General features: G+C 38.1%; 1 protein-coding gene across 1 annotated transcript; it reads right to left on the bottom strand.

Annotated features, from left to right (window-relative positions):
• On the bottom strand, window positions 1-27,444 carry LOC578618 (probable nuclear hormone receptor HR3). The gene is made up of 6 exons (XM_778776.5): window positions 27,101-27,444; window positions 13,392-13,893; window positions 10,698-10,786; window positions 8,067-8,205; window positions 6,293-7,243; window positions 1-5,445 (listed from the first exon to the last, which is right to left on the bottom strand). The coding sequence occupies exons 2-6, from the start codon at window positions 13,693-13,695 to the stop codon at window positions 5,207-5,209; spliced, it is 1,722 nt and encodes a 573-aa protein (XP_783869.1). The 5' UTR covers window positions 13,696-13,893; window positions 27,101-27,444; the 3' UTR covers window positions 1-5,206.
• Between the last annotated feature and the right edge of the window lie 111 nt (window positions 27,445-27,555).

Here is a 27,555-nt window from a genome sequence, read left to right as displayed (position 1 = left end):
TTGGGGATATAGCATATCTTTTAATTCACCACTGTATCCATTGTTATAAACCGTTCAGTTTCCCGTCGAACAATTTCTCCAATTTACACACGCTCACAAACGAACGAAGAAAAACAATCTCAAAGAACAAACGAACATGACGAAACAAAATAGGTAAAACGAGAGAGGAAAATAGAGAGACGTGGGGGAGAGAAAGGATGTGTGGGGGCGCGTGTGTGGGAGAGAGGAAGTGAGGAAGAGAGGGAGAGAGAGAGAGAGAGAGAGAGCGATAGCAAGGAGGGCAAAGAAAGAAGTAGATACATGTACAAAACATAACATTTGTTTAGTTAAATTGAAGTTATGTGATCATTTTTATTAAACAACAAATACAATTGAATGGAGTTCTTACATTTTGTTAGTCATTGAAAAAGTTAAATGGAATTCATTGAATAACTCTTATACAATGTGTGTTTTTTTTGTGTGTGAAGAAGGCTAACATACTGCAAAATTTATCCCATGGTATTTTTATTAAAATCTTTGGTAACTAGTTAGGATCATGTTCATGAGTTACATCGATACCATGGACACTGCATTAAGTTCAAAACAGGTTACCTATGAATTCAATTTTTGCTTCTCAATTACATTAAAAAAATGAAACCAAAATGGCAATGATACAATCAACGATCCCACAAACAAACTTCAATCTTTGACTGAAAATTATTTATTATCCAATCACCAACAAAAAAAATGTGGCCAAAAAATGGGAGCTTTCAAGTTAGAAAAAAAATCACATAAACTACCTAATACATTTAGAACTACCAAGAGAAATATGAAAACTACAATTCCCCCATGAAATTGTTATAAAAATAGCATCAACCGTAAACTTGCGATACAATTTAGAACCATCACATTTATGTAAACATGGCTTGACAAGAACCACGGTAATTTGTGTCATACACAAAGTCAAGATAATACTCTGAGAGTTGATCAAATCTCAAGTTAAGGCCTAAATATTTACCAAAATATATACAAATAATATACAAGGTATTATGTCAATAATCGCGTGTCCTTCACAAGGAATCGATTTGAAAATCATTAAACGTCAAACAGTACAAGAGTCGTGGACTATCGTTTTCGTTAAGGATGTGGCGAATGGGGTCGGGGGGTGGGGGTGGGGAGGGGCTATACACATTGTAGAAGGATTCAGTTAAAACATTTTTGTTTTTTTAATAAGAAGGGCATAAGCTGACGTCACTGTATATAATATAAACAGCTGCATTTACTTAAACACTATATAAGCGGGCGAATCATGAACTATTATCAATAATACATTTAGCAAGCGATAGAATAATACATTTTGTTTGCAATATCATACTCCTAATTCAAATATCGTATGAGTAAATTGCAATTAGAAACACACAAATATATAAAATTCCAATGATTTTACAAGGCATATGCAAAACACGATTATCCAATGTATTATATACATGTCATGAAGGTATCGCAATGGACATAGGGGGCTATTATGAGTATACATGTCCATTCGTAATAATACTATGGTTGTGAAAAAGATAAACGGGGGGAAAACGAAAGAAAAAAAGAAGAACACTTGGCTATTTTACGACAAAAGAACAACGAAAACAAAGGAGAATCAGAACATATAAAGTGTGATGAAGAGTGAAAGGGATCTAATTGCGTTGATACTGAAATGAATTAACTCAGTATGTTGATAATCTTGTAAACATGCACTTAATATAACACACACATGCAACATAATACTATCATAATACTGATAAGTCAATCAATAGAATATTTGGTATAATTAAAAAAATGTCGAACCGGAATAATCTGATTCTTTAAAAGATTTTCATAAGCTGCAGGGACAGACTACACCGAGATTGGGATACACGTACAACACACACACATTTATGTACAGAAATTAGAATTCACTTTGAATATATGCCAAAACCGCGCAGGCGTGGAAAGTTGAAACTTCCTAAAGCTCACACACATATCACATTATCAATACCCTATGCTCATACCCTGACTTTAAAGTGCATAATAATGAATATACAAGATAAAGGATATTCAAAGGTACCGTATAGTCTGTGAAAACCTGAACATTGGGATGCTTCACAACTCACAAGGTGAATTCCTACACATGCATGCACCCCCACGTTATGTTCCATTTGTTGCTTAAAAGAGTAATGAAAATAATCGTACCTACATTAGTATGGCGTGCATGATATTCTCACATGGGTGATCAAGGCCCTTTAAACAGTACCACGTTTATACATTGGCTTTTACCCAGCTCATCGAAGGCGCTGAAAGCATTTAGGGAACCTCGGACGGGTCAGCCATTTACTACACCGGGGTGGAGAGTGGCAAACGTAGATCGATGTTCAACCAAAAGACTTGAACCACGAACCATGTGATCCACATAGTAGTGACGTATCCACTGGCTAGATCATTACACCTCTGCACAATAAGGCGCGTTTACCAAATTTGAAATAGCAGTATTTTGAATTTTCGCAACAAAAGTAATCATATTTGGTGATAAAAAACAAGTTCACCTCAGAATGTAATCAAAATAGAACAAAAAACGGAAAAACGTGAACTCATTATACTTGCTTTTCAAGTTGTTAAGGATATTGTTACTCTACGTCTGTTCGATTATGAACTTAATTGATCTCTAAATCAACAGTTTATATTATCATATACATGTGTAAAACAGAATCTTTCAGATCGTAAATGGAAAATCTTATCCTTCACAAGACCAAAAACTATACAGTACCTTCAAAAGACCTAGAACGATTTATTTACAAGTTATACATCTTCGTATATATCTATATATAATAAACATTGTCTATAACTACACGCTCTACACTGTGCGAATCAGCGACTGTACGATCTAAAAACAAAACATAACTGAACCAGAGATATTTTACATAAAATTAAGTATTCAGCATAATAAAAATGATTTCAACAGCTGGTTCTTAATAGCGCTCATATCTGTCAGAGTTGACCCTCTCACGCTCCACAATGATAACCACCGCTTTAGCAAGGCTGTCAATAAGGCGCTCTAGCATTATTTATACATTTTAAAAATTAAGGAATTAGTCCTGCCGGGTACCCATTTACCTCACCTGTGTCGAATGTGGCAAATGTAGATTAATGTCTTGCCAAAGGAAGTTTGTGCTGCGGGCCTTGTAGTTCTGAGTCTGGAGACTTAACCACTAGACCACAACACTTATACATCAGCGTTGCAGATGATGAAGTTATTCATTTATTTATTTTCTCATCAGCAGTATATTTTTAGTTTTTTTAGTTTTCCATCGTAAAATGAGTTGCCACTAGGCTATATATACATTCAAAAATATTATCAACATGTGCATAATGTGTAAATTTTTCATTTGATCTAGGCCTTCAAAGTGTAAATATCATTGTCGGTTCCTCTACCACTTAGTAAATTGCATGGCGATGTCGCAATCGAACCCAATAACAGCTCCGACAAGTCGGTTTCCAATCCTATAATCTGATAAAGAGTACGTTCACCGCACACTGTACGATCCCACTACGATCCGGTTTTGAAAGAACTTGCAATAATATTCGATACGAACTTTCAATCATGTAAAATCTTCTGTCATAATGATTCAGAAAATAAAGGGATTTCTTGCCTCGTTGGAATATAAGTACTAAATCGGCTCAGAATCGTAGTGACGTCAGATCTGACCTTCATACCGACTCAAACAGTTCATTGGACTACAATTCCGTTTGTTAGTATTCTTATCATTTTCAAGAAGGTAATTCAGGTAGATGAATTTTGATTAGATTTCCTATCTATAATACAATTTTCATTTCTTCGAAAATCGGATCGCACGACGATCGTGTAGTTTGTGTTGGGCTTAATGCGAGGGAAAAGGCAAAATAACTTCTCCGAAAAAGATACAGAATATCCTGTTACCATTATTTTGTTGCTTTTTGGTCTCTTTCTTTTTTGGTCGGCCCACGAAATGGAAATGCTAAGTACTATACTGTAACTATCTATATAAATAATAAACGTTTAAAAAGTGAACATTGAATTAAATGCAAAAGCTATTATAGTAGGCAAGGGAAGGGACTCTCCAAAATAATTACATCATAAAAAAACATTACAAAATATTGTAGCGCGCATTACGAAGAGTTTAAACAAAAGTTAATTGGACATTTGAGACATTAATAGATTATAAAAGTGTAGACTGTCCACAATTAAAACACAGTTTGAATAAGGCTCAGAAGCATTCTGCAGGTAAGAAATGGCTTTTTGGACTAAAATTTAAGTCCCCGAAAACGGAACATGAATAGGCCTAACTCTTTATCAGAACAGATAGTTAAGAAATGAGAGTGTATTATTTCATAATAAAATAGAAATTCAGAGAGGTTGCGGGGATTACGAACTATGCATTTGATACATGGAACGTCCACAAAAGAGATAACCCATACACCATAAAATATGATCAAAAATCTATATTGTTAAACAATGAATAGTAATTTTTTATAACGAAATGTCAACTGAATTTCGACAATGAGTCATCCATAATTTTAATTGAACAAAACACCTTAAAACCAACAGAAGTGGTTTTGGTTAGGTCCTTGATAACCAGAAATATGGTCAAACATTCTTTGCCTTCAGTATATGAAATCTTCTATAAAGCAGTGATCATAATAACACAAATTCCAGCTATGGTTTAGCTGATAAAAACACACAACACAGGTACAAAAATATGATCGTCCGTTTTTTTTTACTAAAATTCGGCCAATTTTAGTCAATTCTAACAAAGGAATCTAGACTGAGGTTCAATTTTCCATTTGTTAAACATGACTTCCAGTGACGGCCACTAATTCGGGGCAGTGCCGAGAAATCAAAATGGTGACGAGGATGACTCACTCAAAGAGCCACCGGTTTACTCAAAGACCTCATTGGTAATACACAAAATGAAATAATCTGCTTGAGTATATCCTCAAATAACTCAAGGACCATTCAAGAAGTTCCAAGGACCATTCAAGAAGTTCCAAGGACCATTCAAGACGTTCCAAGGACCATTCAAGAAGTTCCAAGGACCATTCAAGAAGTTCCAAGGACCATTCAAGAAGTTCCAAAGGCCATTCAAGATGTTTCAAGGACCATTCAAGTAGTTCCAAGGACCATTCAAGAAGTTCCAAGGACCATGCAAGAAGTTCCAAGAACCTACTCAAAGACCTCCTGATGCAGATCGCTGAACATCCCCGGCATCTTCATCTTGAAGTTAGAGACGAGGTTGCGATGGGCAACGTTCATCTCTCGAAGCATGGGAAGAACGATGAAGAGCTGCATGAAGGTGTCGTCGGGGTCAACTCGTAGTGAGGACCTGATCTCTCTACGAAGGGCTTGCGCTACGCGGTTCTGTAGAACCGAAATCGTGTCGCGGTGCTCGATATCCTCACCGTCTGCAGAAACAAGAGAGAGAGAGAGAGAAAATTTTGACTTTTTAAAGAGTATGCAAGCGATGAGGCATTCTTTCAGCAGAAGATATTACCGCTTTGCCCATCATTTCGATTACCATATTATTACCCGCTAATCAGGCATGCAAAGGCAATTCGTGAATGTGTCAGTAAAACACGATGCTTGTATAAGATTCGAACACATGTATATATGAATGTTGTTTAAAATATTGTTTTGACTGTAAGATGAGATACTGCCAGTAACCAGGCTTTGGAATAGGAATTACCAGTTTACCCTAGAATAATCCATCGTTCGGATTAATTATACTAAACATACATCAGAATAATAACCCCTTTTCATTCAATCTTGTAGTCCCAATTCTGTCCGTTTGTACATATTTTTTTTGCTTTAATCATCATTTCCCCCTCCTTTACGTCCCGCACAAAATGTGAAGTCTCTACTGATCGCGCGATGCCAGAAAATACACCAGCCGTCTCCGTTTTATTTTTGAGGTTGTGTTATTTTCTCAGCTGATTGGGCGCGCGACACTGACACAGTCCAGGCAGTATATATTTTTTTTTATCTGGCAGCAAACCATGTCCTTTTTACCAATTGGTCATTAGCTCATTATGTGCCTTATACTTGACAAAAGAATGGATTGAATATTACCACTGATGTATTATTTAATATGAACAGGGAAACAGAGGAAGGAAAATAAACAACCTAGCTAAAGCAGGCTACTTGTGAAACGTCATCATTCATAGATGATGGAAGACAACAACAGAAAGAAGAAGAACAAAATCAGGTGTTATATTACCCGATTTTAATTGTATGACAAAAATTAGCTCTTACCTGGAGCGAGCATGACCATGGCACATAGCAGACTGGTTTCCCGCGATGACAACCCAAGACTCTGTATTCTGTCGTTGAGTCTAAAGAGAGGTACAATTGTGCCACTGAAGGGGACCATCTTCAGTAATTCCATAGGGAGGATGAGATGGGGGTCGCCCATGACGACGAACAGCTCGTTCCGTTCCACGAGATGCGAGGAGTGGACCAACACCATCTCGAACATGTTGTTCTTGATAAGTGCCGTGCGGTCCTGAATGGGAAGCTCTGGGAAACCAGGAATTCGCTTGCAGAAGGAAACGACCCTCCTGATGATATCGGTCATGCAGCCTAGCATGGAATCCATCAAGGACGATGTGGGCATTTTCACCACCATGTGACACCCTTGACGTACGGAATCCATGTCTATTGCTGGAGGCACCTTCCGTTTGGGTGTGTGGACGCATTCAAACATGAAACTCTCCAGTCGGATGCGATGGATATCCGCAGCAAACTTCTCCAACTGAGGATCGTCGATGACATTGAACCAGGCGCTCGTCGGCGACGGAAGCGGGACGGACGATACGTCTTGCCACTGGAGCGACAACGGCGACTTCAAGGACATTGTGTGGATGTCTTCATCGGTACTGTTGCGCTTCCGAGATTGTGGCTCACATTCGTCATGCGTAGAAGAGGTATCTGTTGGCGCAAAGACACTTCCGGCAGGGCTGTTCAGCTCCATGCTGTGCCGTGAAGACTTGGAGCTAGCATCGAAGAGCGGGGAGAAGTCACCGTAGCCAGACAAGGTTGGAGAGGAGATCTGCTTGGGTGTGTTTGGATGGGAAGAGCCATCGTTTGGACTGCAGATTGGGCTGTCTAGACCCGAGTCTGAAGATGTCGAAATTGGACCGGATTTGGGTAAGTGCTTCGCGATCTGGGCCTTGAGCTGTTTTGAACGGCGACCAAGTTTGGAGGCTAATGAAAAAAGATAACCACACACACATTTACATTTTTTTTATTTTTTTTTATTTTACAGCAATGACATTAAAAGAATTATAACCTTCAAAAATAGACTCTCACTTTACCTTTGGCTTGGTTGTCGGGTAACCTAGACAGCTTTTTTAGGTTGCCTAATGGCAGTTAAAGTGATCACAAATAGCGACGTTCATAATGTGGGAAAGATCTGTTACTCAATTACAAACAGTGGCGTAACTACGGGTCTCGTGCCCCCATTGATAGCATACAAAACCGAGAAAGGGGGAGCAATAGAGTCAGAGACAAAGAGAAAGAGAAAGAGAGAGACGAAGAAGGTAAGATGGGAAGTGGACAGATAAAGAAGATAAGTCCACACCCCATACCGCCCCCAATTAAAATTGGCCTTGATATTATCCTTGATTTCATCCAGATATCCACCTATTAAGACCGGTGGTCCCCCATGATGCATTTGCAACATCAATATCTAGGCTTAAGCTTAGCCGCTGGTTATATTTTCATTTTTTTTTTAAATGTTGTATAAGGATAATAATTATAAAATGGAAAAAAAAAAAAAAGTGAAAGATAACAATTATAATAATAATACGCATTCTTTACCAAGGGTAGCCTCATCAGTTTTAATACTGTTCTACCTTAGGTCCATGCAATCATTATTACCCCTGCATTATGCTAGTCATGCTTGTTACAATGTGTTGACTTGGTCTACATACACAAATAATGAGGTATTTATATTTGAAACACCCACATGTCTTGGACTTGCCTACAGCCACAAAAATACTGAGGTCTTTATATCTTAAACACCTACCTGTCTTGGACATGCCTACAGCCACACATTTCTTCCAGCGGCAGTACATGCAACGGTTCCGAGTCTCCTTGTTAATCACACACTGTTTGGTCGGGCAGTTGTAGCTGATATGGTTCGAGCTGGCACGAGCGAAGAAGCTCTAAAAAAAAAAATTAAAAAAAGATGAAGGATGATCATTGGACAGGCTCATAATTCAGATCAGTGTGACTTAAAGAAAAAGTTGAGTTCTGGTCATGCGATTGCATTGTGAAAGAAACGGTGAGAAATCGATCAGAAAAGGTTGATCATCTAGCATATAAGTATTGGTGTGTATTGGTATAAGTGTGTATTGGTGTGTACTGCAAGGTTCTGGAATCATCAAAATGATGACAAATTTGGCCCAGTCTTGGTAAAGTTACAAGCATTGTACACAGAAATATGTATATGGGACTACACGAACATGTGGCGAAAAAAATCCTTCCCGATTGTTATGCTGTTACATGAAATATTTAGAATATTAAGGCATTTGAAGAGCCCTGCTTTTCAGGTAACATTTGTTATCTGAATGTTCTTCCGGTAAGTTCCAGACATGCATAAATAACAATAATAACGCTCACAAATTATTGTTCACCTCTTCCCAGAACTCGACCTTCTCGTTAACTATATGCTAACAAAAAAGTATAGGGCTAGAGTACACTGCCACCCCAACCCCTACCCCATGCAGTGCATAACCCAAATACTGGACCCTCGCCGTACCTGACCCCTCTAGTTGCAAATGCTTTGCACAAACATCTAAATAAACAGAAAATAATTAACGGATGAGGCTTAATGGTTTTGATTTGAGCAATAATTAGAATGTATATTACAAATCATGTCGGCCCCGTTGTATAACACTTAGCATTGATGGTAACTTCCATGGAAACTTTGATTTGAGTGGTTGTTGAATGCTGTTGCCATGGTAGGTGATATTCATTTTATGGCAAAGTTACCATCAATGTTGATGCTAAAAGAGCGATTCATGTATTACTCTTTTTCATTCCATGCAGACCTATATCGAAGCTGTAGGGTTTTGTTTGCATTTCTTGTGCAGGATAACAGTTCCCAGGAAAAGCAAATCATCAAATCAGTATGTCTGACCTTCGACAATAGTGTACTCGGCACATCGAGCACAGCTCAGGAGGACATCAAGGCTCTTTAGAGCCCATCATACACTATACGATCTAACTACGATCTAACTACGACTTTTTTTCGGAAGAATTTGCAATAGCATTTTATATGAACATTTACACTTCTAAAATATGAATGATCGAGGATCTGAAATAGTCATATGATTAATAAAACTTAACTTTCAATGAAATCCAAGCCTCATTGGAGGAGTAAAAGCTGAATCGGCTCAGAATCGTAGTGGCGTCCTACCATCAGTAGTGCGATTGTCTACGATGTGAAGCCGATTCGGCTTTTATTCTGACTTCAAGGCTTTATTGCACTAAAATTACAGTTGTCAGTATTCTTATCATTATTCAGAACCTTAATCAGAACGACGATGTCTGTTTAGAATTCCATATATAGTATACATGCTATTCCCTCGAAAATAAAGGGTCGGGAAGGCTCAGCACTAGGGAAAACTGGACATCGCGCAGTTTCAAGAATCTAAGTGTAAACTCCGCATTGGACCTCTAAATAGCCTTTTAAAAAATTAAAAAAATTAACCACTTCGAATCTTCAACATTAATCTAATTATTAACGGAGTATATTAGACCTTCCTATCAGATAATCTTGAATATGGGTGTTTTAGCACGTGCTCGAAGCACTCTTGCATTGCGGGGTTTCGTGATATTCAGGATTATTTATTTTCTCCAGATTACGTAATATGTTATTGCCAAGTTCGTACATTTCAAACGGTGACGCACACGGCTATTGAAATCGCCTTTATTCTTAACTCTCTTTCCAATCGTGTTATAATGCATGTGCAGTTGCCATTAAAGTGAAGCGGTAAAACATTGTTGAAGTTTGATTAAAAAAACTGCGTAATTTTTGCCTTGTATGAAATTTTATACTTATTATATTCCTTGTTCTGAACTAACCCTCTAGCCTCTAACATGCACAATATCCTGAAAAAATTATCAAACCATAAATATATTTAGGGTTTTCTTTGAAGGCATCACTGTGCAACACCCTATAACAGTAAATTAGACCAATTATTGTTGAATTTTCCCTACTGTTTTTCTATGAAAGTAAGACATAAAACAGGCTTTTAAAAATCTGTCAACACTTAAATGTTTGGAATGATATAAAGAGCCAATTCATGCTTAGTGACGATTTACATTCACCTAAAATTTAGTTGACTTGAATTATAATAACATAGTTGGGAGAATTAAGGAATCGATCAGTTAAGTTTTTCTAAATTTCTATTATTAATAAAAATGGTCGGTTTTCACTCAAACCTTCAGATTATCCTTAATTGTACATCTTAGATTGAAGTTATTATCTTAGCACTATTTTTTCTCATCTGAACAATTTCACCAAGTCCCTTTAAGCTTTCATAGTTGACTAGGCCGCGGCGTCCAAGTTAGCCTGGATCTTAATCTAAGCAGCCTACAATTAAACTTATATTGCAATAGTTATTTTGACGAGGATACATTACAAACGTACCTTACAACCTTCACAGGACAATATACCGTAATGGAAGGTATTCGATTTCTCTCCACACACCCAGCATTTGTCATCGCTCCTCTTTTGACCTGAAGATAATCAAGAGTAAAACATGCGGAATTAAAAACTTAATGCAAGGTATAGTACATTTCAATCGAAAAAGTGTATATGGTCATGATGGTACATGATACTAGTATAAACACTAGTTAACATTTTATTATGTAGCGCTTAACATATTTATCGTTTCTCAGCGCTTTACATGGAGTAAACAACTTTTAGAGACTATATCAATACACGTGATAAGATGAGATTGTACATAGAAGCACAATGAGTAACAATACATCGGATGTTACATTGTATAAAAGATTCATGACTCATCATTCATGGCTGGGAGAAAAATATACATCGTGATATTAAAGACATGTTTACGGAAATAAAATCTATTTACATCCTGCAAATTTGTGTATGAAATGTTACTTATTATATTCCTTCTACTGTACTGACCCTCTAACATGCACAAATCCTGAACAAATTCTCAAGCCACAAAGATAATGGTTTTCTTTGAAGGCGTCACTGTGCGACACCCTCTAACAGTAAATTCTCCCAACCATTTTCGAAATTTCCCTACCTTTTTTCCATGAAAATAAGACATAAAAACAGGCTTTTTAAAAATCTTTCAACACTTAAAATATGTCTGGAATGGTATATAGAGCCAATTAATTTCTTTATGACGATTTCACTCACTTGAAATGGAATTCAATTGTAATAATATAGTTGGGAGAATTAAGGAATCGATCAGATAAGTTTTGCCCAATTTGAATCATTAAGAATGTAGTCTGTTTTCACTCAAACTCTCAGATTATCTTTAATTGTACACCTAGCATTGAAGTCAATACCTTAGCATCATTTTCTCTCATATGAACAATGTTATCAAGTCCCTTTAAGAGTCTCATAGAATATGTGCATATACATGTATTCAAATTATGTATGTTCTTGTCTGAAAATTGCAAAATTCCCCTGCCCATGAAAACAATTTGTCTCAAAATTGATGTCAAATTATGACGTGTTTATTTCTTTATAACGCCAATACTGTTTTCTAGGGATTCGGCCATTTTTTCTCTCTCATTTTCTCACTCGGCATCTTTCATCTACTTAGAGTGAGCAGAATAGCTCTTCCTTGTGGGACTTCAGAATACATACAGTAATCAGGAATTCTTTTGGATTCATCTCCGTCAATGACAACAGCATTATCATCTTTACTGATGGCAGCCACGGCTTTAATATAGGGATAATCTCTTCGTTTACATTTACCTCTTGCATGCATTAATATTGAACCGTATTTTAAGGGCTGCCTTTTCCAGATAACGCCAATAAAAGCAATTAGTTTTCATGACTCTTCAAGAGGGCTCAAATGCAGGCTATAAAGCTAAATGCCAGATAGGTTATCTGGGTAGTATAAAGGCCTTTGTCAAATACTTACATGAACTTCAATAATCAAGATATAAACATACATACACACATACAATTATTTTTTTATAAAGCGCAAAGTCCAATAAAATAACTATCAATGTGCTTTACATGATTATTTAATGAAAAGCCGACAGCGAAAATAAGGGGAAAAGAATAACATTCAGTAGATAAACTCCAGTACTGGTAAAAAAAAAAAAAAATAATTCTCACATAATTCTCACATAATTCTCTGGAAGAAAATGTATACTGGCTGAGTAATGAGCATAGAAAGACAAGAAAATCAATGTAGTACCAGCCCCGACACCATGTGTGTTGTCCCATATATAGCTTTCTATGTGAGTGCTTGTTACTTTACCAAGACTCGGTCAAATTTATTATGATTTTGATGACTCCAGAACCTTGCAGTGCACACCAATACTTACATGCTACATGATCAACTGTTTCTGATCCTTTCCACACCTTTTCTTTCACAATGCAATCGCATTACCAGTACTAAAGTTTATCTTTAATGGTTTGGTAAACATTTGCATAATCTTTTAACAATTTGATTGAACCATGGGCCTGGGTGTTGGAGATGTTGGATAGCTGCAAACCCTTTTTTTAAATTTGCCGATAAAGGTTCCAAAAACACAATCGTCAGGGCTTTCGAGAAATCAACTTCAGGGCAAATTATATGCAATTAGAAATAATGTTAGGATTACGTAATATTTAATGGTGCTGTACGCAGATTTATAAAAAAAATACGCAAAGCTAATTAAAATTGGGAGACGTTGATTTTTCGAAGGTCATTTTCGATCGCATTCAAGATGTATTTAAACGAAGAAAAAAGGGGAAAGAAACATTTTTTGGCGATTTGACAACAATGCTGTAAAAACGAGTCGATTGTGCCGATAGATATATTTAAATGCCCCCCCCCCCCCTCCCTCGCCTTGATGCCCATAGAGTGCTACTTTTGTTTTAATAGACTAATAGTGTATTGATAAAGATAGTAATTATGACATGCGTATCCAAGGTCAGGGGTTAAATCATGGAGCTCCGATTACTCCAAATAGTAATACTCTCCAGTCCCTACTCTCTACCATCATTATATTACATGAACAATACATTTATACATAATGTAGCATCTCTATGGGAGGGCGCTGTTTGAAGCTCCAGGAAAGGACTGACCAATCAGGAGCAACTTCCGCTGACGTAACTTTGTCTCTTCGTGAGCTATGACCATACCTGTTGAGTGTACTCCGCCAGACGGAGATAATGCATCGATGTTATCATTGGCGCTAGGCCAGCAAGGACTGTCTGGGACACCAGATATCACAGCAGGATGGCCATCGAGGGCTTTCAGAGACGACGATTCGCTCTCCATTAGTTCCATCTTCACATCGGGGGAGGGGGCCATGTGGGGAGCCGACATCGCCTTCATGTTGGTCTCACCGCCTGCTAGGGTGGTCAGGCCGGAGGACACTCTGGAAAGACCAAGGGATGCGATCTGGGAGAAGGCCCCAGATGTGACCACAGGAGTGACGTTCATTAAGGATGATGTTTTTTTGTTTCTCGTTCAAGTCAGCTTGATGATGATGTTGCAGAGAAATTCACATCTCCCTCCATAAGCTTAATTTTCATGTTCTAATGAAAAATATTTTTCTTGTTGTGTCCTCTCCAACGATTTAGTGTTCCATTGTAAGCAATCGTCTAGTCCAATAGGAGCAGTATGGAAATATCCTGAAACCTGAATACAGAGAGAAAAAACGAGAAGAGTATTACAACATTAAATTTTGAAAATTACGACGATAGTACATAAGGAAATGCCTTAGCATAACATTTTCGATAAAATAGCGGCAAAGTAATACCTGAAACAATTCTTATTTTATTGTATTAGTTTTATTCGTATTCTTATTATTGTATTTTTGTTGGCGGGGGGGGGGGGGGGTAGACACATAATACAACGTGGATGAAATTAAAGGATGGATTTATCCTCTACATTACTTTTGCTTGCTCCCCCCCCCCTACCCCCCCCCCCCCCCCCCCCCAATGTGCTACGCCAGAGGTTGACTCTATTCGGTTACACACAAGATTGATAATAACTTGACTTTAACCAGCTACATCTAATACGTCCAATACCTGAACCAAGGGGCGTAGCGAGAGGCAAGTCATAGGGGGGGGGGGCATCTTATAGGAAGAGAGCCTTGTAGTTTGAACGAAATCATGAATTTCCAGTTAACAAAGCCATTAGAGCATGTAGAGGAAACGTGTGGTACGGGGCAGTGTCATTCTAGTTAATATGTTCCCTTTCCTGAGATTTCCTATTCCTCCCCCTTCATTTTTCTTTTCGTCATTCAATTGGGGGGGGGGGGGAGGGTACATTTGCCACTTGCCCTTGGGACTATTCCCCAATGTGAACTTTTAAGTGTGCCATTTACTGACAACCGAAATGAGTGATTAAAAGAAAGTGTTACGTAAGGTCGATTTTAAGAGATTCGAAGGCTACCTCCTACCTCCAAAACGCATTATTGCTGGAAAAAAAGCATTTCGTTAATTGATCCTAGCCTGCTCAGCTGAAAACATATCTAGATGAAAGCAAATGAAGCATTAATTCTGTTTTCAATTTTTAATACGACGCAACAGCCGCAACATGCCACCATTGATTGTAATAATAGGAACTTTTAGATTTGCACGACGAGAACGTGGACTGCCACGTGTGATATCCTTTTAAGGCAATGTGACCTTAAAAGGACGTCAAGTGGCAGTCCCTGTTCTCGTCGTGCAAAGCTAAAATTCCCTATTAAAAAGGGCAAATAGATTACAAAATAAATGCCCATAGCGTCAAAAGGACGTATAGCGAAAGAAAAGAGGAAACATTATTGTCTAGACTCTAGACCAAAAACTATATTCATATCTTTTCTGGTCCCTAAAAAAATTATGACTTTACTCTCTCGCAAACACAGCGATGTTGTGCTCTCATAATATTTAAAAGCAGAAATGAAAGACATACTGAACTGATCAACAACTTTTCATCCCAATTTTTTTCAAGCAAATTTTAAGACGCTATAAATCAAGCTAATGAACAAAGGGTTCACAGACTCTCCGGAGGACAGCAAGAGGATGTTGATTATAGCAGTGACCCATAACATGTTCATTTGCTGCCATTTCTCCATTAATAATATTCAGCACACATAAATGCGATTTCCAGACCTCCGTTGTCAAGGGACAGTCACGTGGACCAGAAAAAAAAGAGGATAAAAGCTGATTATGAAATAGGTCTCTGAAAGGGAACCCAAACTTGTAATAAGTTCATTTGTATGGAAGCAGAACAAATAAAGAGATTGGGAAGCAATATCGTTAAAGTTTAAAATATTCAGACCAGTACCAAGATATTTGTGAGGATTTGAAATATGAGATCATTTTTTTTTTAAATCTCAAATTGGCAATTTGATCAGTGGATTGTGACGTAAGCACGGACAACTCTCATGATCGTCGTGTACAAAGGTATCGGTAAAATCTGTTTTCCTACTTAACAGTGCTTTCTCCCTCGGGGCTCTAATCAAAATGTATAATAGAAATCATATCATTAAAATGTTTTCGGAAAATTGTAATTTTTGTAGTTTTGTGTGTAGGACGAACGGGAAAGGTGTCCGATTTACCTAATCCCAAATTCCCTTACGTCTTTACGTGCATTGGTTGCAATTTATTTATTAATAAAATAGTAACCTAACTTATTTTATATGTCCTATTTCGTTCAAACTTCCACAAGTCTGTTTCTCTGATTTTTCTGCTTTCTTTTAGAGTAATTTGCTATTTAGGTTGGATTTTCTTTTAAAGTTTATATGACATGATATGGGTTTAAAGAATATATATATTTAGGGTGCTGGAGGCGCGTCAACATAAATCAATGAGCTAGGGATTGTACGACACAATCACAGTCTCACCAAATGCCTAATTTCAACCCTGGACCACTATACCTAACAATAATCATAACCCTTAACCTATAACCTTCTTTGTAAAGCTAGATTGCAACCCTAACCTCAAATAACGTTACACAAATTTACCTCTGACGAAATAAAGCCCGGACCAAGAATTTATCGCTAGAGCAAATATCGGATCATCGAGCTGGTACCTTTTCATTTTAACATGAACGTCAGTACACGTCAGCATACCGATTTTATAGTTATACGTGTAGTAATCGTCATTGCTATCGGTAAGGTGTGACCGACCCCTTGAACGTGACAATGACGGTGGTAGCGTCTCGTGAGAAAGGGTCAACTTACCGTTGGGGGTCTCTCTCTCTCTCTCTCTCTCTCTCTCTCTCTCTCCCTCTCTCTCTCTCTCTTTCTCTCTCTCTCACCCTCATCATCTCTCTCTCTTTCTCCCTCCTTCTCTTTCTCTGTCTCTGTCTCTCTGTCTCTGTCTCTGTCCCTCTTTCTATCCTTCTCTTTCTATCTCTCCCTCCCCTGTCTCTTTCTCTTTATCTTATCTCAATCACCCCCCCCCCCCCGAACAGCTAGTCTTACTGCACCGGTCAGTTTGTTGGTCCGAGTGTATTATTTACTTCCCAGGGTCGGTTACTGTTTGGCTTCGAGGATAATATTCATCAGTCTCAAGACCTACAATATTCATTCAGCGCTTTCAGGCATAATGATGTGTTACCTGGGCATGGACGTAAAACGCATGTTTTTTTTTTTCCTGTTGCCTTCATTATTTCATCTGTTAATTGCAACTGCAATGTCATTCAGAAATAAAACGTTGACCCGTAACAATTGGTTGTACGATAACTAAAGGTCTTAATTCTACGACAATTGCTCCGCGTCTATTTCCTTTGAACAGTAACCATGGCAGCGTCTCACGAAACCGTCATCAGTACAAGTTCACCCACATCCCGTTGAAATGCGTGTATTAAGTTTAGCACGCGTTTAATGGGATGTCGGTGAACTTGTACTTAAGATGGTTTCATGAAACGCTGCCCCGGTTAACACCATTCTCAATTTGAACCCAGGACCCTATCCTAAACCCAACCTAAACCGCAATTGCAGCCCTCCCTAACCGACCCTATACCTGTGATGAAGAAAAAAAGCCCGGAGTAATTGTTGCAGGAGCAAATGTAGGTCCACTCAATTATGCAGTATTTAACATTCTGACATCCTCTTAAAAGTCGGATTGTTGTTTATGAACATGTATCAGAATGTACAAGAAGCCCAGAAAAGCTGCAACACTGAAAGAGTTATTAGAACGATAACAATTCATTCAGGGCTGGGGATGATGACTAATGATGCTTACTTTAATTCAGAACAATTATAAGTTTATATTAATTTGAATTCGATTCGATTTAATTCTAAAATCATAATATTAACAATATTTTTTTTTTAATGTCATATACTGTAGTGATATGTCCGATTCACAACCGATCAAAGCGGAAAGAACAGTTTAACTAATACATAAATGCTCATGAAACATACTAAAAAATAAACACAATTAACTATAATGTAAATATATACACTTTTAAATATTTCTTAATGACTCGACAGACTGAGGTCCATATTCCATAAACTGAAAAAAGTGAACTCTGTCTCTGCCTTTGAAAATAAAATCAGGCAACATTTTATGACGCATCCCAGAAAACTAAAGGCCTCATAATGAACAGGCCTACATGTAAATACCAGCAACATAATAGTCCTTTGGACATGTTACATAATCAGTATAATAATTATTCATATCAGTGCTATGATGCCACCGGGTGGTAGTCTTCGTACTCATCAAAGCAAGCGTGGCGTTCATAGCAATATTTTTGTTTTTTCTAGATATCAAAGAGGCCGGGGGGGGGGGTACTTGTATACAAGATGGCTTACATTTAGTGTGATGTAAGAAATATAATTTTACTTACAGCCGTGATTGCAATATTTTGACACAAGTTTGTTACTCAAAATATCTGTCGAAACTGTCATAACTGTTATCGTACCAAGCATGATCCAATATAGTTCATAATTATGATTGAGCGTGATAAAAACGAAGACGTGAAGAAATTACTTCTTATAGTCTACCAGTACCACCAGCCAATAGGGACTTTTAGATTTGCCAAACGACAACGTGGACTGGTAGGATCGACGTCCTTTTAATGCACTGCCAAGAATGGACGTCACACGTATCAGTCCACGCAAATCTAAAAGTCCCTACTACTACAACCACTACTACTACTAATTTTACCCCTGCTGTTTATGACATCATATAGACAGGGATAAGGCGTATATTTTAGTCCAGATATCAACACAACTGTTGCAAGGTGCTGTTGCCAAAAAATAATGAATTAACATAGACACGGCATTATAGTAGACGCAAATGAGGAACCCACCGCGTTTCATGTTTATGCATGGAAACGTTGTGATCAAGCTTAGCTATGATACACGTCCGTTCTGCCAGTGGGCAGCGCGGCGAGACAGCTATAATTTCCATCGGTCAAGTATCTGACCATAGAGGCACTGACCCTTGGCTCAAATTATCATAACATTGGTGCACCTGGCCTGGGAATATGCGAGACGGGCTTAAAAAAAGTATACGTTGGGGGCATATGTGAGTGTGGGGGTGTGTCCAGCAAGATTCCGTTTTTTCGGAGGGGAGGGGGTGGGGGGGGGGGCGGCGGGTCAGCACTGCGGCTCAGGCTATAGCTGACGCAAGGTGTCAACATTTCAAGAGGGATTCGTTGACGAGGAGTATACTGTAATGTTATAAGGTTAAGTTTTTATTTTCAAGAGTACCGTCTTTGATTTTCATACGGGTGTTGTTGTTGCGGAGATTGTTGTTTTTTACGTGGTAAATGAGTACATTGGTACACACGTAAGTGTGTACTTGTGTGTGGGAGAAGGGGAGGGGGCGGGGTGTCCAGTGAGTTTTTTCTTCATTGGGGGTGGGGGCGGGGGGGGGGGGCTACAGGGTGTGTTTGATTAATGTGGAAGTGACGGGGGGGGGTCATGAAACACTCTTGATGGAGGAGTTCAAGGCTGAAATTTTGAAGTCAAGTGCTTTTTCTATGAATTGGCAAATGGGCCGTTATCTCGTGGCGATGTTTTTTTTATACAGACTATGAATAATTTGATTATTATGTACGAAGGGGGTGAATAACTATCAATTGCAAGGACTTTAATACAGGGGAAGTGGTTTTCATAGAAGCATACAAATGAGAGAAGAAAGCGGTCAATGAAAGAGGGGGGGGGGGGATGAATCTCAAACCCCCTGTTTGCCCGATTCTGGGTCAAGCCGTACAACACTGACCGACGTCCATCAAATTATGTGGAAACGCGTAAATGACCGGGTGAACGGACGGACGGGTCAAAATTAAATTATGAAAACAGAATGAGCGCGAGCGCCAGACAGACAGAGAGCGAGAGAGAGAGAGAGAGAGAGAGAGAGAGACCCTCTACTCGGCTGAGGTCAACTCACACTTTGCACTTTTCATATCCAGGCACTCAACCTGCTCAACAAACGATGACCTCAAGTCGATACGTCTGCGTTGATAACAATACCCCAGTCACACAATGCAGACCCAGACAACAGACCGAACCGATACCAAAACAAAAATACATTACCCACAATGGCCGAAAATCGAAGTCGGTTTAGCGGTGTGACTGCGGTATCAACCAATACACTGTAATAGGTGATTTGCGCAGTATGAAGAAGTGGAATGCATTTATATAGTACTGACCATACGTGAATTTATCTACCTGTGCCTGTATTCACACACTGTGCAGTGTATATGCTACCAGTAGAATACGACTGACTCGGTGATATTAATGGTTAGTTATACGATTCTCTGGATTGGTCTCTCTTTAAGCATGGATTAGAGTCCATTCCGGAATGCACTAGGAGTGGTATAACAAGTTAATACGACTAATATTGTAACCCCCCCCCCCCAATGTTAATCCTGAAGCATTTCAATGCCTAAGAATAGTGGCTTACTGCTCCTCCCAAAAAGCAAATCAATGACATTTGTGGCATGCAATTTATAGCACAAATCCCACATGAAAAGATAATACTGACAGATGATGACTTTTCCAATAATTAATAATATACATCTCATGTACAAGAATAATTATCACTTTTATTTTTGCTACAAAGATGCGGGTTGAATTCCCCTGGCCCTACAAAGTAAATATGGGTACGCGGGCATGTTTTGCTCCCCCTTAATCCGCCACTTGGTAATCTAATTATCGGATGACCATTTTTCATATGGAAGCATCCAGCAGCCTAACTAATCTACCTGTATCTAGTCCTAATCTATAGAATTGATCAATATTGTAAAGTTGGCTTGACTGAAAGGCTGAAAGCAAACAAACACCCCCAAATATAAATACATATTTTATAATTTATAATACAAACAAACAAACAAACAAACAAAATACAAGAATAAATACGATTTTGTAAAATTTCAAAAGATATCGGAGAAATAAAATCAATTTCTAGATTTCTCAAATTACTGAAGATCTGACAATACCAATAAAACGGGTAACTCGAGATTACTGATGGGGGAGGGGTGGGGATAATGGGGGAGGGGTGGGGATCTCCCATTGGTATTGGTATATCCCTCTTTGAATGACATATATGCTCACGAGAGTTTTCTAATATCTTAAAGGCTGCCATTTTTTTTTCTTAGGCGGTAACGCCCTACTGATGGATACGCCATTAGCCTTGATTGGCTGGCAGGTGTGATGCCATATGCATTTGTGACTAATCATGACTACAAGTAATTAGTTACACTTTCTTGTCCGAAAATCGTGAAAAACGTGAAAATCGTCTTCCTACATGTATGACACACGGTGTTATTGATGAGTTTTTGTTGTTTTAAAATGTAGTCTTATTGTTTTGCTTGTGATGCTGTTGATCATGTCAGTTCAGTCGTTTCCTTCAATGCCCATGAAATAATATTCAATGGTGTGCCTGAACATATCACCTTGAAGAATTTGAAATCATGGCATGCAAATTAGAATACTTTATAAAATGGGTTCAAGAATTGAAGCCAATGAGAAGCGTCAAAATGGATCATGTTTGCAACTTTGCATGCATTAATTTTGTTCATCATGCACGGGGAGTGCATTTTGTTGCTGATAACAACCATGAATTCTCGACTTTATACTCAATGTAGACCCATCGTACAAAACTAATAATACATGTTTTTAGCTCGTGCATTAGTGATATACACTCGCAAACATGTATTATTTGTATAATATAATGACTTTACAATACAGTCTGCCCTTTGTCTCAATACCAATCTTTATTTTCAGTCTTTATAATTAGCATTATCTCCCCCCCCCCCTCCTATAACCGTATTTCATTTCCATCGCCATTGTCTGAAACTGTAACCTCTGGCATAATGGACATGTTATAAAACAGTACAATATTTTGCTAATTAAAAAAAAAAGTGCAAACAGCACTGCAAACAACAAAAACCATTGCTTGAAGCTAATTGTATTTTGAAATAATAATCATACTCGGTAATAAGGTGATTATGACTTTTCTTTTCTCTCTTTGAGTTGTTTTTCTCAGGTATTCATCAAGCTATCGGCATTATGGACTCGAAGGACTCCACTCGACTTTTTTTTTTGCATCAAATTTTAAAACATCTCTTTAAAGCTAAAGACCAGTTATGGTCATGCGATTGCATTGTGAAAGAAACATTTCGAAATCGATCAGAAAAGGTTGATCATCTAGCATAGATGTTCTGCAAGGTTCTGGAATCATCAAAATGATAAGAAATTTGGCCAAGTCTTCATAAAGTTAGAATCACTGTACACAGAAAGATGTATATGGGACTACACACACGTGCGCGACACGTGCATTTGTATCTCTCAACAGGCAAGAGATACACTAATTTACCAAATATATCAATTAGTAGGCGGTTTCCCGTCAACATTTTTATCATCATGTATTATTCAAAACATATTCTTTCACATGATTGGTAATAAGAGCTTCCATTTCATTTTTTGAAATTGGGGCGTTTCCAATACTGGTCTTTACCTTTAAAGGATTAATTACCTCTTTGCTCATATTTTGAATATACTGTAGTATAGCGACACGGAACCTGTATAAACATACAGAACAAAATAATTTTTCGTGATTGGTATAATTACAAAAAACAACACTTAGATACATGTAGTATTAAACCGACATGCATTTGCATGTAATGCTAGGTCTATCTGATAATGCATTGAGGTTTTTAATAGTTTTCATTTTTGTTTAGTTTATTCTCAAAATATGCAATATTTGGGAGGGCTAATCTCACATGCACAGTGCAAAATCTTTAAAAAAAAACATGTAGCAACAGTAGCATGAATATATGGTCCACGACATGTAGTGTAGCTGTTACTTGTCATATTAAATATATTTCAAATAGGTCTATATATGCGGGCTGTTAAAGAGCCAACCTTTTCAGGGGACATTTCTTTTATGATACTCCTCCACACTCACATAAAAAAGGGTGAAAAAGCTAACAAATTATTGTCCACCTTTCCCCAAACTCAATAAATAAAATCATTATATGATGCGATGAAAGGAGTATCATTCAAACACACACAAAACGACCCCCCCCCTACCAAAAAAAACAAAAAAACAACAACAACAACAACAACAACAACAACAACAAACATAATTGAGGTCTTTTGTAGCGGTCCTAGCGGAAATAAACAAAAATAACCGTTTGCCCCCTTGCCCCCCCCCCCCCCCCTTGCCTGCTTTTTATGCTGATATTACAATGTAGGTGATCCGACAATACCGACATGCATCATATCACCCTGATCATGGGTATACAATGAGAAGAGCAAAGTATAGCGCATTATAGACTCAATCGGATATAACAAAACCTAAGGATAAAAATGGCTGACGGCACACAGAATTACGCAATATATCGACTTATTTGCACAGACAGGCTTTTCTCGGAAGCCAGGCAGACAATACGTGATCTGATCTCGATTGCAAGATTAAACCATGGGTGTATCATCTATAAGGCTATACCAGTAACCATATTCCTTTTTTTCTGAAATGCAAGAAAGCGTTAACTGCGTGAAGACCTCTCCCCCCTGTTTTGCACGCATGGTTTGATAGTTGCCCTAATGTTATTGATGTCTTCCTGTATCTGGGCTATGTCAGAACATGGTCAGAACACACGGATACATTCAAGGGGGTACTTTCATGATACTGAAAGAACTAACAGAATGACCTGCTCTATTCACTGCAAACTGAGTGAAATGACCTCCACAACATCATTTTTAGCAACAAAAACATTCCTTTCATGATCCTCTCATTTCCTTTCCTCTTCTCCATTTTCCTAAAAATGATCCCCCCCCCCCCCCGGCCCGGTACAAATTAAAGGTAAAGACCAGTATTGGAAACGCCCCAATTTCAAAAAATGAAATGGAAGCTCTCATTACCAATCATGTGAAAGAATATGTTTTAACTAATACATCATGATAAAAAAATTGCCGGGAAACCGCCTACTAATTCATATATTTGGTAAATTTGTTTCTCTCATGGTCTGTGAGAGATATAGGGTAGTCCCATATACATCTTTCTGTGTATAGTGCTTGTAACTTTACGAAGAATGGGCTAAATTTCTTATCATTTTGATGATTCCAGAACCTTGCAGATGCTAGATGCTAGATGATCAACCTTCTCTGATCGATTCCACAACGTTTCTCTCACAATGCAATCGCATGACCATAACTGGTCTTTACCTTTAAGCTTTGCCATAATGTATGCCTTATAATGTGACCCATTACTACATTTTATTTGGTATTTTGTGCAGGGTTTACAATGAGGAATTCGGTAGTGGCATAGGATATTGACCGCGGCAGTAGCGGTTTTAGAGGGCATACCCCCATTTCTTCACCCCCCCCCCCCCACTGCGCCCTCCCCAAAACCAACATTCGCGAGGCACATGTAGACAATTATTGCATGAACCTCCAAGAACCCCCTATCAAAGCTACCCCAAGAAGAAAAACAAAATCGAGAACCGCCCATGAGTAGTCCGAGAATGGATTTACTATGGTCAGAGCGAGTGTTGTAGAACCGTCCAACAACTACAGGCACGGGATTATGGCTTAAGCACAAATGGATGACAATGCCTAAATGGATTTCATGACATCACAATGGACCTTCAATACGACATGTATACTTCACAAGTCATATTAGCTTCTATCGATATATATAAACCATCAGTCAAACGTGACACAGCGCAACGATTTATTACGTAACAACGTCAGATATGGACATAGTTTCTGTTGAATCATTTTCAAGTATCAAAGGCTATCACACACCTTTCCATTCTGTTAAAAATGAAATCCGATATGAATGGATTGCAGCTATCTTCTTAAGTTATATCCGACTTGGTTTTCAGCAAAGTCATATTTTTTAACCAAGAAAGTGTACTGATGTTATTTCTGTGGTAAAAAGAGAGTAGCAAAATATATACATGTATTTTGTTTGAGACATGCGTGATAGTTTTTCTGATACCCCAATCACAGGAGCTTTGTCCAATAATTTTTTCCAAGGCTGTCTTTATATGAAGATTGAAGAAGCCTTACAGTCGGAGAAAAAGCCCCCCCCCCCCCCCCCAAAAAAAAAAAAAAAAAAAAATCGGCATCTACAGTCATGACGGTATTTCGAGGCCACGTCGTGGAACTGGAATGACGTCACTACGATACGAAGACGACCGGAACTTGTCTTTGACTAGAAGGCTCACAACATGGACCTACTACAATTTCGATGAACGAACAAGACCGATACAAAATTTAAAAAAAACGAACACAAATTATGGCCGAAGGATGATGATACGCACCCCCGCCGACTCGTACAATGCGCCAAACTTATCATGTGACTGAGCGACGATAATGTCACCGAGGTTTGCCGAAATGATCGTTTGTGAAATTAAATTCGATAAATATTGGGGTGAAATTACCATTCGGCAGCATAAACAGCAAAATTGGCATTAATTTGTCATTGTGCCCAACAAGTATTATAGTTTGCACTTTGCTCTTTAAAAGATCATTGCTTAGAATTAATTGAGCAATCGTCTATGTAGAAAACAACGTTCAAGAGAAGAAAGTGTCATTTTGCAGAGAGAGGAGTAAGATCAAATCGAAACTAGTGAACAAACCGTGAAGAAGAATGTTTGGTAAATTATAACGTGTCGTATTGTTTATTTGCAGACAAACTCATATTTTGAAACAGCTGCTATCAGAGTTAGGATAGATAGAGAGAAAGCGAAAGATAGAGAAAGAGAGAAATTGAGAGAAAGAGAGAGAGAGGGGGAGGGAGGGAGGGAGAGAGAGAGAGAGAGAGAGAGAGAGAGAGAGAGAGAGAGAGAGAGAGAAGAAGGAAAAAAAAGGAGAGAGAGAGGGAGAGAGAGAAACCATAGAAACATACAAAACTCATTTTACCTAGGACAAAATACAATACTGTTCAACAATAAAAATATAAGATAACCTACAAAAAAGAACGACCGTGATGGTCAATGTCATATTAACCAACACCCCCCCCCCCCAGTTATTTTAGATTTTCTGGGGAGGGGTGTATGGGTGTGAATGGGCGAGGGTCCTTCGACAAATTCTATTAATTTATAGTGAGAAATTCTGTAATCGTACCGACACGTCGCGACACCCTTTAGAAAATGAGAGAGAAGGATTAAGAGAGAGAAAGAGAGAGATAAAGAGAGGAAGGAAGAGAGAGAGACAGAGAGACACACATATAGACACAGCGAGAGAGAGAGAGAGAGACAGAAAAGTATTCTCATTATTAATAAACAAAACATTTTGGTTTACATAGTCCCAAATACCACGTCAGGAAATTTAGGGTTAACTTTTTCGAAATAAGAGTCATTTTGATGAGTGGAAATTCAAAGCAAAGTGAAAAAAAAAAACAGTTGTGCAAATCAATAATCATCATATAAATAGGAGTGATCAATAACATTCTCAATGTCATGCCTTCCTAAAATAAAATTCCTTCAACTGTCTATTTCTGAACGAGAGAAGCGTTACGAGACTGATGATTGGTATAAATATTACGCGTGGTATTATTTTAAGGGAAGTATGTAGCCCCATATGTTCAACGAGTGTTTATATGAAAAAAGGTACATGTTACCTCACAGAGAAATCATTATTATTATTATTATTATTATTATTATTATTATTTTAGTTTAATTTCAACAGGGTGGTGGGGTGGTATCATTTTAAGTCTATTTCTGGACCTGCTCTCCCAGACCCCAGAGAGCCCTGCATGAACGAGGTAATCATATTACATGTATCTTCTAATGAGCATCATAATATTACTTTCATAATATCCTTTTACACAAAAAACCCAAATAATATACGCCCTACAGTATAGATGACAGGTACGTGTAATTCATATTGGTTATTTGGGCATCTCTGAAATTAGTCGGAATATGTCTCCGCATAAATTGAAGATAATCATGAACTCAATGCCGATAATAATCATAACAATACCATCCCCACCATGAAAACAATATTGACAATAATAAAGATTGGATGATCTGATTAATAGATCATGCAATACGAATACATCTATTGACATGTTATAAGCACTTTAGTAAGATAAAATGATTCGTTTGAAGAGCGAATATCTATGACTTGAGCTTCGTCAATATATAAATCATCACGTACCAAATATGAGGCGAGTATTCACTATGGTATTTGCCTAGATGTGTTGAAAAATATAATATAAATATGATTTTATTAGTGATTAATGTAAACGAATATCAAGCGAATGCCTTACATGTAAATGACTAAGTAAGACCGAATACAAACAGAACATACGCATCACTACCTAACAAACACATGCCAACGATCGAAATGTATATCTAAATAAAAAAATCGAAGGTAATGCGGCTTTTGAAAAGCACACATAATACATAAGCCAAACTAAGCTAAGCTTGCTGTTGTATTTACCTCGATCCTCTGGCCAAAGTAGATCACATACTGCCCCCAAAAGTAGTTCATTCCTTAGTCCAAACTAGAGTGATCCAAACTATGATGTCATCACGTCACAGGGGATAGATTACCCTGTGTTCTGATGCAGCAACGTTACTTTTCCAATAGACAAAATGAAGTGAAATATTGTGACAAATACGAAGAATAAAATAGAGATGTTGGGTTGTGTTTCCGTTTACGTATCGAATACAATGTCCAGTTCGTACACAGTAGTGGTCACTTCGTAGAAAAAAACTGACCAGTGCTGAAGCAATGGTCAAGCTTCGGCCAATCTCGTCTGCCCGCACACCCAATGCATGAAAGGAACTCATGCGGAGTAGGTCACACACATTGTGTATGTAGCATAAATTTTAGTGTATAACGGTGCGCCGTTCTTGTTACGTAACACTTAAGGTCACCCAGAACGCGTAGAA

Source organism: Strongylocentrotus purpuratus, unplaced genomic scaffold, assembly GCF_000002235.5.
Source record: "Strongylocentrotus purpuratus isolate Spur 01 unplaced genomic scaffold, Spur_5.0 spur5_scaffold_2, whole genome shotgun sequence".
Lineage (NCBI taxonomy): Eukaryota > Metazoa > Echinodermata > Echinoidea > Camarodonta > Strongylocentrotidae > Strongylocentrotus > Strongylocentrotus purpuratus.
This window is presented reverse-complemented; position numbering and strand designations above follow the sequence as displayed.

Bases quoted from the DNA above. Each gene is read 5' to 3' on its own strand.
- LOC578618 (XM_778776.5), bottom strand. From the start codon at position 13,695: ATGAACGTCACTCCTGTGGTCACATCTGGGGCCTTCTCCCAGATCGCA. The intron at 10,787-13,391 runs GTATGGTCATAG...GATTATCTTCAG, and splicing joins TGGCGGAGTACACTCAACAG to GTCAAAAGAGGAGCGATGAC. The intron at 5,446-6,292 runs GTAAGAGCTAAT...TTGTTTCTGCAG, and splicing joins CATGGTCATGCTCGCTCCAG to ACGGTGAGGATATCGAGCAC.